Here is a 13,154-nt window from a genome sequence, read left to right as displayed (position 1 = left end):
GGGGGGAGGCGGTGCCGGGCGGGCGGGGCCCGGGCTCGGCGGGGCTGGGGCCGGGACCGGAGCCGCGCGAGTTGGAACGAGCGGCGGCGGCAGCAGCAGCAGCATGGCTTCATCACAAGGGAAGAACGAGCTGCTCTTCGCCGACTGGATGGCAGCGCTGCCCGGCAGCCTCCACAGCACCCCGCTCACCAACCTGGCCATTCCCGGTAGGTGCTCCCGGCTGCCCTTCCCACGGCCAGGAGAGCGAAGCGCTCGGCGCTGTTCAGTGCTCCGCACACACCGCTGGGGAGGCGGCGCGCCCCGGCCGTGCTGCCGTGGGGCTCCGTGGCTGTCCCTTACCGCGGTGCTCCGTGGCTGTCCCTTACCGCGGTGCTCCGTGGCTGTCCCTTGCCGCGCTGCCGTGCGGGGCAGGTGCGGGGAGAGGCTCCCGCGGGACGCAGCTCCGGCGGCGCCGCGCTGTGCCCTGCTGGGAGGCGGCGGGAGCTGTACCTGGAGCCAGGGTGGGAAGGGAGCCTGTTACTGCACCGCCAGTCCGGCGTAACAGCCCGATTAGCAGACCTCGCGTAGCTCCGAAATGCCACATACCTCCCGTTTCCTCGTAAACTTATGCGTCTCGGTGGGTCGGAGCGCGGCCGGGCGCAGGGCTGCGGCTGCCGGGAGGGGAGGCAGGGCTGCGGCACTGCGCGGCTTCGTGCCTTGTCGCCGTCAGGAAACGTTCGATCTCAACACAAATTCAAATAAGATGAGAAATGGCAGGTGGTGGTGCTCAGGCTATGAACTCTTTCTTTCCTGCTCTCTCAGATTTTTTTTTTTTTTCAGTAAGGTATTAACTATAGCTGTAGACTCAGAATCCAAGCCAGTAATTGATTCAGATGATCTCTGGTTTGAGGGAGCACCTCGTTTTGCGAGACCTCTTTACCAGCATCCCGTCCTCTCTGTGTCTAACGGGAATGACGTTTCAGAGATGCAGAAGCTTTAATACCTTTTAAGCTTCTCATGAAAAATGTTCACTTCTTGCAAGTTTTTGTGTATTAGCTGCTCATGTTACAGGAATTTTTATAATGTTAAAGACATTAAGACAATGTATTTGCAACTGCTATTTGCTATAGGATGTTTTCTGTAGTTTCATTTAAACACAGGTGTGCCCTTCTAAAAGTATATGTCAGTTTCTTACAGTTTAGACAAGCTGTGTCTAGCACTTTACTTGCTACATTGTTTTTTTGCTGTTGACCGAATATATCCTGTATAAAATTATGTCCCTCTTAGGCATGGGAACCCAGCGTCCTCAATTGATACATCAATCTATGTTGGAGCTGTAAAAATCTTTTGGTGTTAATAACTTTTCATTAACCCACAAACTGCAGAATGCTCTTACTGAATACTGGCTATGATGAGAAATGAGTCTGTTTCTGATTCATAGTGGCTTTTCAGGTTAAATGTTTTGGAGACATTTTCCTGGTTTGAGGGCATCGTAATCAAACTTCCTTGCTTCTAGATACAAAAAATTGCCTTTGAAGTGCATCACCATTATGTGGCTTCCTTGACCGAAGGAACCATTATGAGGCATGGTTATTGGTACATCTGTCTCACTAAGATCTCTCTGTTACATTCTCACAGCCTCATTGTGAAAACTGTCCGCAGTTTTTCAGAGTGGACGTTTCTCAGAGCTTTGACAATAATAATACAAGCTTTCTCACCTTGTTAACATGTTTAAATTAAAACAAACAAACAAACCAAAACAAACCTCCAGTGGCCAGTTAATCCCAATACAGCTTTAAGCAGTGGGCAAGTTCTGTAGGCTGTTAAGTGCAGAGGCTGATCCCTTACATTGGGAGAAGGATTTTGTTCACGTAACAGCCATGAATACAGGGTTGCTTTTTGTGAAATTAGCAGCAAAACTTATATGACTTGAGTGGCATAGTGTTAAGACCTTTGAAATTTGTCCTTCTGTTAGTGTAAATTGACACAAACTCTTATATGCCCATCTCCGTTTTTAAATGCCAGCTTTGGCAAATAGAGTCATATGGGGAGGGTGGCAATATGTTTCTTATGAATTTGTCAACTGGGGGGCCTGGCACACAGACTATAGGTATCAATGCAGTTTAAATATTATCTTCTAACATTTAGATTTATTAATATATTTAATATACAGTGTGGAAATGTACAATATTAAGTACAAAGGCTAACATGGGATTGATTTAATCCTTTAAGAAGAAATAACCTTTCAGACATTCCTAATATTTGAAAGTTTTCTCCCACATGTCCACAGCTGAACATTAATGATATGTGTGCATAATAGCTATTAACATATAACTAGTGTCCAAGTAGTTAATGAAAGGAATGTGTAAAATGCAAACCCTCATATGGCAAATTGTCATAGTTTTAACTCATGAATTTTTAACTGTTTTGGAAAATAATGTCTAAGTACTAAGGTATTCATACAAGTACTGCCATATCATGTGAATAGCATTTTATTTACATTGCCTTTTTTTTTTCCCCCCAGCAGGAAAGCAAACTTCCCTTGCACAGTATGAATACTGTTCTTGACCTTAATTCAGCTGGAGGAAATTCAGTTATGAAGCCAGAGTCCAAAAGTCGGTCCAGTGCAAATGTTGAAGAAAACCTTGAAAATGTTAGAATGAATTTTCCAGTACAGAAGGTGTTCCACTGTATCAAGGGAGAAATGTTGTTTTATTAGAAATCGCTACTACATTTTTCATTGTTTAGTAGGAGTCCTTGGAACTGAGATGATATACTGTGTTGTCTTTGCACAGACATGCTTGTATGATTTTAACTGTTGTAAAGAGAAGCACAAACCCCACAATATTCTGTCATGACTGTATGTAAACAATATTTTGAAGGAACGTTCCATTCATAGTATGTTTAAAAACACTGATCACACTTTTTTATTGGGCAGTTGTCAGGCTTATGCAGGCACAAATTTATATTATTTAGCACCAGTTATGCTTTCATAGTCAGTACTGGATTTTGGTATTATTTCAGTAAGTTCTTTTACTAGTTTCTTTCTCCAGAGTTCAAGCCAGGTACTTTTGTTTTCCTAACTCTAAGAACCCTGTAGATGAGGCCGAGGTCTCTAATATAATGTGTGCCAGCCTTGTCCATCAGAAACTTTTCTATTTGAGTTTCTTCCAAGTATGAGGATGATGCATTATAGCATGAGGTTTTCTGCTTTCATTTCAGTGTTCTCCTACACTGCAAGTGGCAGATTTTCCTCAGATGATACTACTAGTAGGAAATAATACTATACATTATTTGGAAATAAAATAGTCCCTTAGTTTCCAGAAAATGCCAGACATGCTTAATCTTCTATTGCTATGACAATTAGAATATTGAAAGGGTATATTCCCGGGACTTTAGGCCAAGGGGTATGTCTTCTAGTGTTTGTAAACTGCCTCTTGTGGTAAAGAATCTACCTGGCTAAACTTGCAACGCTTTGGCTAAGAAAAAGATGGAGGATTTTGGTGTTTGGGGAGAGGATGTCTTTCAGTAGTTGGCAAAATGTAGCTTTTCCAGTGCCTGTGCCTCTTTGATCAGGATAAGAAACAGGTTTTTGTAGGTAAGGCATGCTTATAGAACTTAAATCTTTGTGCCCCCAGATTGTGTCACCAGAAAGGTGAGGTACGGAGAGCCTTTATACTCTGCTTTGTCAATGTGCTCTTCTTATCTGGATTGAGCATATGAGTTATGTGCAGTGCAGTAAATAGACGTGAGTAGGCAGCATTTCCTCATGAACTGATCCACTTACTGATCGATAAACTTTCTTATTGACAGTCTGTAAATATGTATCTAATTTTATATCAGTCTGAGGTTTTGTACGAATAATATGTGTGATACATGTTGCCTTTTCCACCAGTGCTAATATTCCAAGCCTCTGAGAAGTCCATAATAATAATTTATGATGGAAAAGAGTATTTACCTCCTCAGGTAACTAGTCCCTCCACTGAAATTGGTACCAGCCTAAGATGTGTCGTATGAGCAGTCCGTGCTAGAGACATGTCTGTCCTTCATATAGTGTAGGTAAAGTCTTCTGAATTAACACCCAGAATATCCCTTTAGTGCATAACTTTGACAGTTGTTCTTCAGGCTTTTGTTTCCTAGGAGAGTTCTCTGCTCTCTTTGAGCAGATGAAACTTCTGACCTCAGCATGTTCTCTTGTTGCTCAAGGATGCACTATAAGCAACACAATTCTCAGTGCCATTTATTTTCACAGTGACACCAGCTTGGCTGCTATATGTGCTTAATGTAGTTCCTTAAAAGGAATGCACAGGATCTGATTGGCATCTCTTGTTTTCAGATTAAATTTTTTTTTGTTTATTTGTATTTTGACATATAAAGTTCTCTGCCTATCAGCTGGAAAGCAACTGCTAGACACAGCAGAGCTAACTTGGCTCCTCTTAAATAAGAAGCTGTTACCAGGTGGAATATTTTACCATTAGCCATCTTTAGAAGGAGGCTCTGTGACTTGAATTTTGTATTTTCCACTATCATGCTTTGAAAAGAAAACAAGACATCACAGAGAGTTATTTTACAAAAAGAAAGCAGTACATCAGTGTCAAAGATGTATTAGAAGATGGAAGATGGTATGGGAAGGCTTGGGAAAAGCGTGTGTGCTAATGTAGTTGGAATATTTTAGCCATTTTTGTGAATAACAGCACTGCTGAGTTAACATAACAGCTCTGTTTTGAATACTTGTAATAGCTTGCAAATTTTCAAGTGATTACTCTGTTTCTTGGACAGACACTTCTCAGCCCTGTGGGGAAGTTCTTTCATCTTAAAAGAGGCTAGAAATTCTTCCTCGTTGGTTACGTAGGCACACAACATTTTCACTGTTTAAATGTTATTAGGAAGCTATTTAATTTTGAGGTTGAACATCCAATTATTTGGATTTGGATTAAAAGTGGAGTGATTGTCTTCAAGAAGCACTTGGGACCTGTTTCACCCTTGTATGTCCTCTGCGATCAACAGAGTACCTCTGCTTCGTGTGCCAGGGTCTGATTCTGTACAAAATGAGCTCTATCTAGACTTGTGGACTGATGATGCAGGTAAATTTATAAATAAGCCCATCATGCAAGTCACCCCTAAGCTTTTGACATGCATATAAGTATCTGGAAGAGCTGTTTCTTTTTCCAGTGCGCCCTGCGCTAGTTTTTTGGTGTTATTCTATCAGAAATAAGTACTTTATGCTTTATTTTCTGATCAGAAAATGAGCAAAGATCCTTATATCTGACCTTCGTAACTTCTTTTAGGATCTCTCTTTTCCTCCTTGTTCATGTTCTTCTTTTTACACCAATCACTTTTCTCCCAAAATGGTCTCTCACTGGCCCTGCACACGCCAATGTGTCATTTCCAACCCTTTCAGAAATATTTCTGTGTGATACAGTTTCCTGCAGCATTCGCCATCAATTCTCCTGCTGCGACATGTTTCTAGCACACACAAAATGAAGCTGTTTGGTTCCTCACACTGCCACAAAATCAAACAGTTCAAGCCCTTCGCTTACTTGCCCATCTGCGACCAGAGGTAATTCGAAGCTGCCTTTGCTTGGTTTCCCCACAGGGGCTGTTTATTAATCCAGCAGTCCCTGTCCACTCTGTCTCCTGCGGCTCAGTTCCAGCAGGACGGCCTTCTCTGACCTGCCTCGCATCCTGCCACCATGGCAGGTGCGACAGAGGGAACAGCTTTGTTGCCATCTGGAATTATTTCTGTCTTTCCAACTCACTGAACTGCTGTTTTGTCTCTTGTCTGAAAATTTCTTGGCTGTTCTGTATATCCAGACTGCCCTTACCTTCTGACAGTTTTTAACTTCGTGTTTGGTGGTATGTGTTTTATGTTCGGTAACTTTCTGCAGTTCTTACTGTAGTGCAACTTGAACTGTGTCTTTTATACAAAATATACTTGGATTTGAAGATCCTCAGACACACTCAACAGTGCAAGTAGTTAAAAATGCAGGTGCAAAGTAGACAAAATTATGAAGATTGTAACTTTAAGACCCCTAGGAGGGCTATGCAATCTCTTCTACTGCTCTGCATAGAGATAATAATTAAAATTTTAGCAACTCATTTAGAAATTAATTATGTATAACTTAGAAATAGTATTCAAATATAGTAGACAGATAGGTGTTTAACAGTTCTCCTCTTCAAAGAGCAGCCAGTTCCAGGGGGAATAGCTTTCATGCTCGTCTTGTCTTTTCTTCAAAGTAGGTACAAATTATGGGTGCTTTTGTGAACTGATCTCCTTGTGCAGTCCCTACAGTATAGCCTGTGGGACTCTGCAAACTATATAATTTGAAAGAAAGGTGGTTCAAAATCTGGTGGTTTGGGTTTTAATCTAAACTTTTACAAAGCTAAATGTTTTATTTGACCTACTGTAGCAAACCTTGGTTTGATCTTTTCCATTGTTTTGAACAGCTGTATAGTATCAGTCAGTAACTGTACAGAAAGGCTAAAACACATTTTTTCTTGTTAGAAAGTACAGATTTCTATTTTAAAACCATCTAACCGTTTTCACCGTGGTCTAATTTTTAAACAAATTGCTAAAGCTGTTTTCAGATGCTTTTTAAAACCATCTTTTAAACCATCTCTCTTCACATTAAATAAAGTTAATCTTTGCTTCATTTAATCTCTTTAATCTGGTCACATGTCTCATGCTTAAATACTTAGTGTTTCAACTGTGAAATAAACTATTACAGAATAGCTGGAAAAAGAGAAAGGATGGAAAGAAAAAATGGATTTGCTTTGTTGTGGTTGCAGGATTTGCTCCCCTCTGTGCATGTCACTTTGGATGTTTCAGATGATTGGAGATATATGGCATGTGCTGCTGCTATGAAGGGGAAAACCTATCCATGAAGTTTACTGGATTATAAATTTTATAGCTTGTAATTTAAGAAAGCCAGGATAAAGGGCACTGAACTAATGTAGGCTTTAAGTAAGTTCTGTAGCCTTTTTTTTTTATATAACAAAACAAAACCCAGTGAGTTGAATATTATACTTTTTGCTTTACCTTCTTGTCATGCTGTCATCCACAATGTATTTGTATTTTAATAGAAGATTTTTTTTTTAAACCTGTTAAACCTTTGGCATTGTATTTATACTTGACAGCCATGCAACTTTGTTTTATAATTACGAAAGGTTGCTAAACTGGGATTTAACTAAGAGTAGAAAAAGGTAGAATAGATGAGTTATGCAATCAAACTGATGTCTTAGAGCCTCAAAGTTTATTAGCTTGTTGGTTTTCCTAGATCCTGTTATTAGAACTTTAACCATCAAAATACATGCTTCAAAAATACATGCTTCAAACTAGTCTGGGTGTTCACACCAAAACCAAATGGTGTGTTTGTACATCTTCTGAACTAGTGTGTGACTGGAATTGTCTTCTGGTGTTTCATTCAAATGCCTGCCATTGAAGGGTGGAAGAGAAATGGAAAAGTTTGATGCATTTTCATTAACTGACACTGCTGAATGGTCTTATGAGGGCTGTTAGAAGTCTCTGCTATGTTTTCTTCTTTGTAGCCTGGGCTGGGTAATCTCAAGACTGCTGATATGAGGCTGGCCTTTCTCTCAGGAGGGGAGCTGGGTTAGGAAGTCTGCTCCATGGGTTGTGGAACATTTCAGTGATCCCTAGGCTGTGCTTTGGGAGAAAGAGCATTTGTTTTACACTGCAAAGCTCAAAACAGCTTTTGGTGGAGTGCTGCTTTCCAGCAGTGTGAATGCTGCCCAAAAGTTGGTTTGTCAGCAGAGAAGTTTGAGCAGGTTCTAGTTGCTTCTACAGAAATTCCAACACATTTCCTATTTTGGTATTAGTCTTTCTTTCTGGTGAAGCTGTCAAATTTTACAAGACTGTTCTAATTGTATAGATCATGTTCACAAATACTACCTCAGAAGTCATGCAAGCTGGGTAGGTGGTATCCCTTGTATCTCATGTGTGAAAATGCACGTTCCTATCATGTGATCCAAAAATGTGAGAATTTTGGATTGATTCCCTCAGACTTGAAGTGTCTGCACCTCAGAAGTGGCTCATATGTCTATGATGGGCAGATCAAGAGACACTTCTAAGCTACTGTGGAAGACACCTGGCAGTTGCTTTTTCCATTGCTGGAAAGCAGTGAGGACTGCGTTGGCATTCTGCATGGCACCGCAGTAGAAGTGAATCATTAGTTAGTACACTGAGGTTAGCAGAGGTTGGATGAAGTTGGTTTTGAAAAGAAATTCCCCAGTTACCCTCAGCCACAAAAAGTGGGAGGAGGGCGTTTGTTGAAAGTTCTCTAGAGACAAATATCTGACTTGGATATTGAATAGCAGGTCCTATGTTTGTCTGCATTCTGCATTCTTCTCCATCCTCACTGCACTAAAAAAGCACTTTTTGGGTGTTGCTTCACTGGATCCCCAGAACCTCTTCTCAGCAGGTGCAGCTGGAATTAACTGTGCTTACTGCATATGAGAATACACCACAGAGGTCAGCGGCGTATTTTTTTGGTCAACAAACTGCACGTTTGAATTCAGGACTACTTAGGCCATCTAAGTATGTGAACCCAAGCCTGGAATTGTTTGTTTTGGGCCATGTTTGTGTGTTGGTTTGTTGTTTGAGGTTCTTTTTTTTTTTTAGTGCTTCAACTTCTCCCCTGGCTAGTATAGTTGTACTTCCATTTCCAGGATTGAAGTGCAACTTCTCCAGTGGCTCAGAAGTACCTCGGTTTTGATGAACTGTAATCTGCAAAGCATTGCTCAGTTGGAGTTCTGGCTTACTCTGCTTCTGGGGCAAAGTTAACAGCTGTTATGCTTTCAAATAGGAGAGAGAGCCTCAAAAAAAGTGCTGTCCAGGATGGGAACGGGGAGTACATGTCTAGACATGCTTCAAGGCTTATCTGGTAGCACAGGCTCTTCCTGTGAGAGGGAGCTGGACTTGTGCCGTTAGACAAGTGTTATTTAGTGCAGGCGCCTAGTGAGTGTTTTGAGGAACATTTTATAAGTTGACAATACATAAGGAGAAAACAAGCCAGCTTCAGTAATTTTTGGATGTAGCTGTATTATAGGGGAAACAAGCCAAGGGATACTGTGAAGGACAAGAACAGCATATGTACAAGTGAATGCTGTTGCTTCTAGTGTGCAAGAGGCAGGGATCCCGTTAGAAATCGCAGTGTGGAGTATGGAGAAAACTGGGATTTCTAAGATCAGTTTTAATGCACTGGCTGAAAATGCTTCAGACTCTTCTGACTGGAAACAGTATGAGTGTGAACCAGTAAAACCAGCATTGACTTCCTTTAGAGCTTGGGATGAGGCAGAGGTGGTACTGCAGAGAAATGAATGGCTTTTGGGCCATTATGTATTTGGCCCTGTCATATCCTCCTGCTCTGCAGAGCTGAGAATAAATCACTGGAAGATTGGTTGATCTGGTCCATTTTAGGATTTCAGTTCCTAGCTGCATGTTAATGTGCTCTGTCCACCACAGAATTCTTACAGTTTTCTGTGAGGCTGCATCCTTTACAAAACCAGGAATGACCTCTGCTGTTGGAAAGTGCCTTTAGTTTTGCAGGAGAGCCCTATTCATGTTTGGACAAGTAAACACAGGGAGGATTAAACTGAGCCAGGCTTACTCTGGTTGTTGCAAAAGTGGAGATCTCTGGCCAGGGTGAGAAGTGCTGGGCTGAAGGTGATCAAAGGTGCAGTTAATTCAGTGCCCTGGCTCTGGTTCATCTCTAGTTTGTGTACAGAAAAGGCTTAAGGGCAAGGTGAGAATAAAGGGATATTCCCCCTACACGTGTCCCTTTACTCTTCTGCCCTGTGGACTTTCTGACCCAAAAAGTTGCATCCAAGTTATGTTGTATAACCTGATGACCTGTTTTGCCAGCAGGCTTCAAGGGAGAGCTTTCAAGATCTTACCGACTATGCCCCTTAGTGTGTAAAGGAGGCTGGAGTAGGGACTTAGCCTGTTCCCCATGGCTGCTGGAGAATACAGAGCTTGTACTGCTGAGGGGAGAGGGCACAAGAGAGTTTGTGACATAGACACAATGGGAGAACATGACTGGGACAAGAGGGACATGACTGGGACAAATTTGTGTCCTTGCTTCTGGAGCTGCTTGGGGTTTTGACACTGACTAGATACTGGTTAGCGCAACAGAACCTACGCTGGGGGCAGCAGATGCAACCTGAACTCCACCACTGCAGAGGTGTAGGGGTATGTCTGGACATCCTCTTCATTCTCCCAATGCTCAGTAAATTCTGGCTATTTACAATTCATATATATCTACATTTGTCTGCACTAGAGGAAACATATCTTTCTGAATCACATGCATTGTGCTCCCTACCCTAGGGGGACTAACATTTGTGGTAGCTTCTTTAAGCTCAGCCTGTTTCTCAAGTAAGTCACTCAGCCACTGGTGTAATTTTCAGAACTGGATTTTTTCTTTCTTTGGCATTGCTTTCCCATGTCCTAAGAGAGATAAGATTTCTTAATCTTTAAACCATCTATCCTAGGCTGTGAATTGGCTTGAATTTTATCAGGGAGAAGAAAGATGATGGTGTTGTCATTTTAAGGTTTTAATAATTAAGTGTTTTCATATTTCAAGAGGTATTCATAAGCGCTGATAAACAAACTTAATTCCTTGAAAGCAGCTTCTCTAACTCAAGTGGGAGATAATGCCTTTTCATTTTGAATTGCTATTGTCTAAGAGCATGCTGTTCCTGGACCACAGAATCCAAAAAGCAAAATGCAATCCCTTTTTACATCACATTTCCCATCAGAGGTTACTTAAACTGTGTCTTAAGTGTGGGATATAGGCCAGAAATACTTATAGAATATGTAAAGCCAGTACTGATATGGAGAAGTAGTATTGTACGTGGAAATCACATTTGAAAGTAGGTGGGAATAGGCTAACAGTCCTGTTTCTCTCCCTACTAGATTAAAACAGTGCTTACAAGTTATTATCTAAGACAAAGTAATGTGCTCTAAAAATTTGCACCAGTTTACAGGCAAACCAGGAAAGACCCAGGAGGAAAGAAGGGAAATATTATATTTGAAGTGAACTTTTTGAGTAAGTTCAACTCAGTTCATGGCTTGGGTGGGTTCTTTCTTTTGTTTGGTTTTCAGCAGTTTATTGGATAACAGGATTCACTCACTGACAGAAGAAATTTTGACATTAGTCTGACTGGCTCTGGTTTTCTACTGCCTTACACCATGTGTAAATGCAGATCTGTGTGAAGTGTCACTAAAACCAAGCAGTTACACTGATTTTTTTTTTACTTTATGCACTATGCAGACTGTTACTAAGTCTATCTTGGTTAGTGCTTGATGAATAAATTGCTCTGAGCAGCTGAAGAAAGCAATGCTGATTAGATGATGAGCTTAAATATGGCCCTCTAAAATACACAATGCAATGCATTTGTCAGAAAGAAGAGTACCAGCTTATGTTGCTTGAAATCTTTAAGTGAACCATTGTTACATAGCTACATGAAAAAAAAATAACCTGTCTTCAAAGTGAAAAAATCACAAGCTTTACAATTCCATTCTATCAAAAAGCTCTATTGTCTTTCCTTATGACCTAAATATAAATTGTAGAACAGAAAGTGAAAATCAGGTTTTGGGATTTTACCTATGGAATTTCACAGTCAACTGACAGACACACTGTGATGACTAATAGTGCTAGATCAGGCCCTTACGTAGAGAAGAGGAGGAAATAGCATATAGTCTAATCGAATATTTTGAGACAGTGCACTACTGAAATACCACAAAGTAATATTTTGGGTTTGATCTATATTGTAATGATATTTGAGCTAGTGGGCCTTTCACAGACTTGCTCCTTTTTACTGTGGAAAATATGATGTATTAACATTTATTTATAATAATATCTTTTAATGTTTAGACCTATATATTTCAAAAACAAGCTGGCTTATTTTCAAATTCTTATTAAACTATCTTTTAAGATGTTAATATAATTGAAGTCTGGAGAACTCTTGGGACAAGTAAAGGTTGAAATTTCTGGGTTTTGTCTCCCAGGTCAGACATAGTGATCTTTTTCTGGATTTACTATGGAATTGAGACAGACATTGAAACAGAAGATACTCTTCAAGAAAAGGCTTTAAAATGTTCATGGTGTATTTGAGGCTGCATATGGTTGTTCCATAACAGCAGTATTGCTCAGTTTTTTAAAACCCTGGAACACCTAGGCTCATCATATCTCTCGTGAACAGCTTCTTACAACAAGACCAATCCTCTTGCTTTAGTCTCTGATCTTGGATGGATTTTCTTATCAGATTGCTAAATGTGATAGTTGGAAAACAGGTAGTTTAAACAATGCTGGGGAGAATGGAAGAGAAACACTGCATGGATTTCTGTATTGAATGGAAGATAAGGATTTATGGAGTTTTTAATGCCTGGACTGGACACTGAGAAGAGCAGTAGAGCTTGAGATCCTTGAGACATCACAGTGCAAGTGACCAGACTGGGTGACTTTGACATTAGCCCATCCAAAGTGTGCAGCAGACACAGCTCTCACAGTGTCATCATGTGAAGACACTAACAATTGGTGATGTGGCTGGTCTAGTACAGGGCTTCTGACTTCTGGCTTTTCCTGATGCTTCCAGAGGGAGATGTTAGGTTCTGTGAAGCGGACTTAGAGCCAAAGACGTATACGTAAAGCTTCTCTAGAAGAAATGGTCAGAGCATGGAAAGTGTGTGCATCGTTTAACCATCTGCATAACCTCCATACTAAATACAAATTGTAAAGGATTCATTTTCTGTATTATGACAGGAAAGTTCCGTGTTTTATTGACCAGAAAACTAAATTACTTGATTCAAATGGGGCATGTGAGGCAGGATAGAAAATGAACCTGAGTTTTGTAGATCTTAATTTTTCCTAAGCATAGAGGACAGAGAAGGTATACAAAGCTTCTCATGGCGGCTGACACATTAGATTTTTATGTTTTGTACGTGAGACTTGTGTGGTTTGCACTATGTCATACCAACAAGGAAGAAAACATTTCTCACAGGAAGGCAACACATGTTCATTAGTCATCAAATGTGATGGCACAGGGAGCACTGCATCACAGTGCCCATCTCTGAGGTGCTCTCTGAAAAGCAGGACCAGTCAGAGGTGAGACCAAACTGTAAGTGGTGTGGCAGATCTCTATACGTTAAAGGGTAA

At 40.8% G+C, this 13,154-nt stretch overlaps 1 protein-coding gene and 1 long non-coding RNA gene across 2 annotated transcripts in view; one reads left to right on the top strand and one right to left on the bottom strand.

Annotated features, from left to right (window-relative positions):
- LOC113960840 overlaps positions 1-704 on the bottom strand; it is a 5,668-nt gene extending 4,964 nt beyond the window's left edge. The window contains exon 1 of the long non-coding RNA XR_003532122.1: positions 586-704. This is a non-coding gene — a long non-coding RNA (uncharacterized LOC113960840). The remainder of the gene's footprint in view (positions 1-585) is intronic.
- PLCXD3 (phosphatidylinositol specific phospholipase C X domain containing 3) overlaps positions 47-13,154 on the top strand; it is a 75,835-nt gene continuing 62,727 nt past the window's right edge. The window contains exon 1 of the mRNA XM_027670641.1: positions 47-206. Coding sequence (XP_027526442.1) covers positions 104-206 — 103 coding nt within the window. The 5' untranslated portion in view covers positions 47-103. The remainder of the gene's footprint in view (positions 207-13,154) is intronic.

Source organism: Neopelma chrysocephalum, unplaced genomic scaffold (assembly GCF_003984885.1).
Source record: "Neopelma chrysocephalum unplaced genomic scaffold, ASM398488v2 Primary Assembly neopelma1_96921, whole genome shotgun sequence".
NCBI lineage: Eukaryota > Metazoa > Chordata > Aves > Passeriformes > Pipridae > Neopelma > Neopelma chrysocephalum.
The sequence above is the reverse complement of the archived record's forward strand: the minus strand, read 5'-3'. Positions and strand labels throughout refer to the sequence as shown.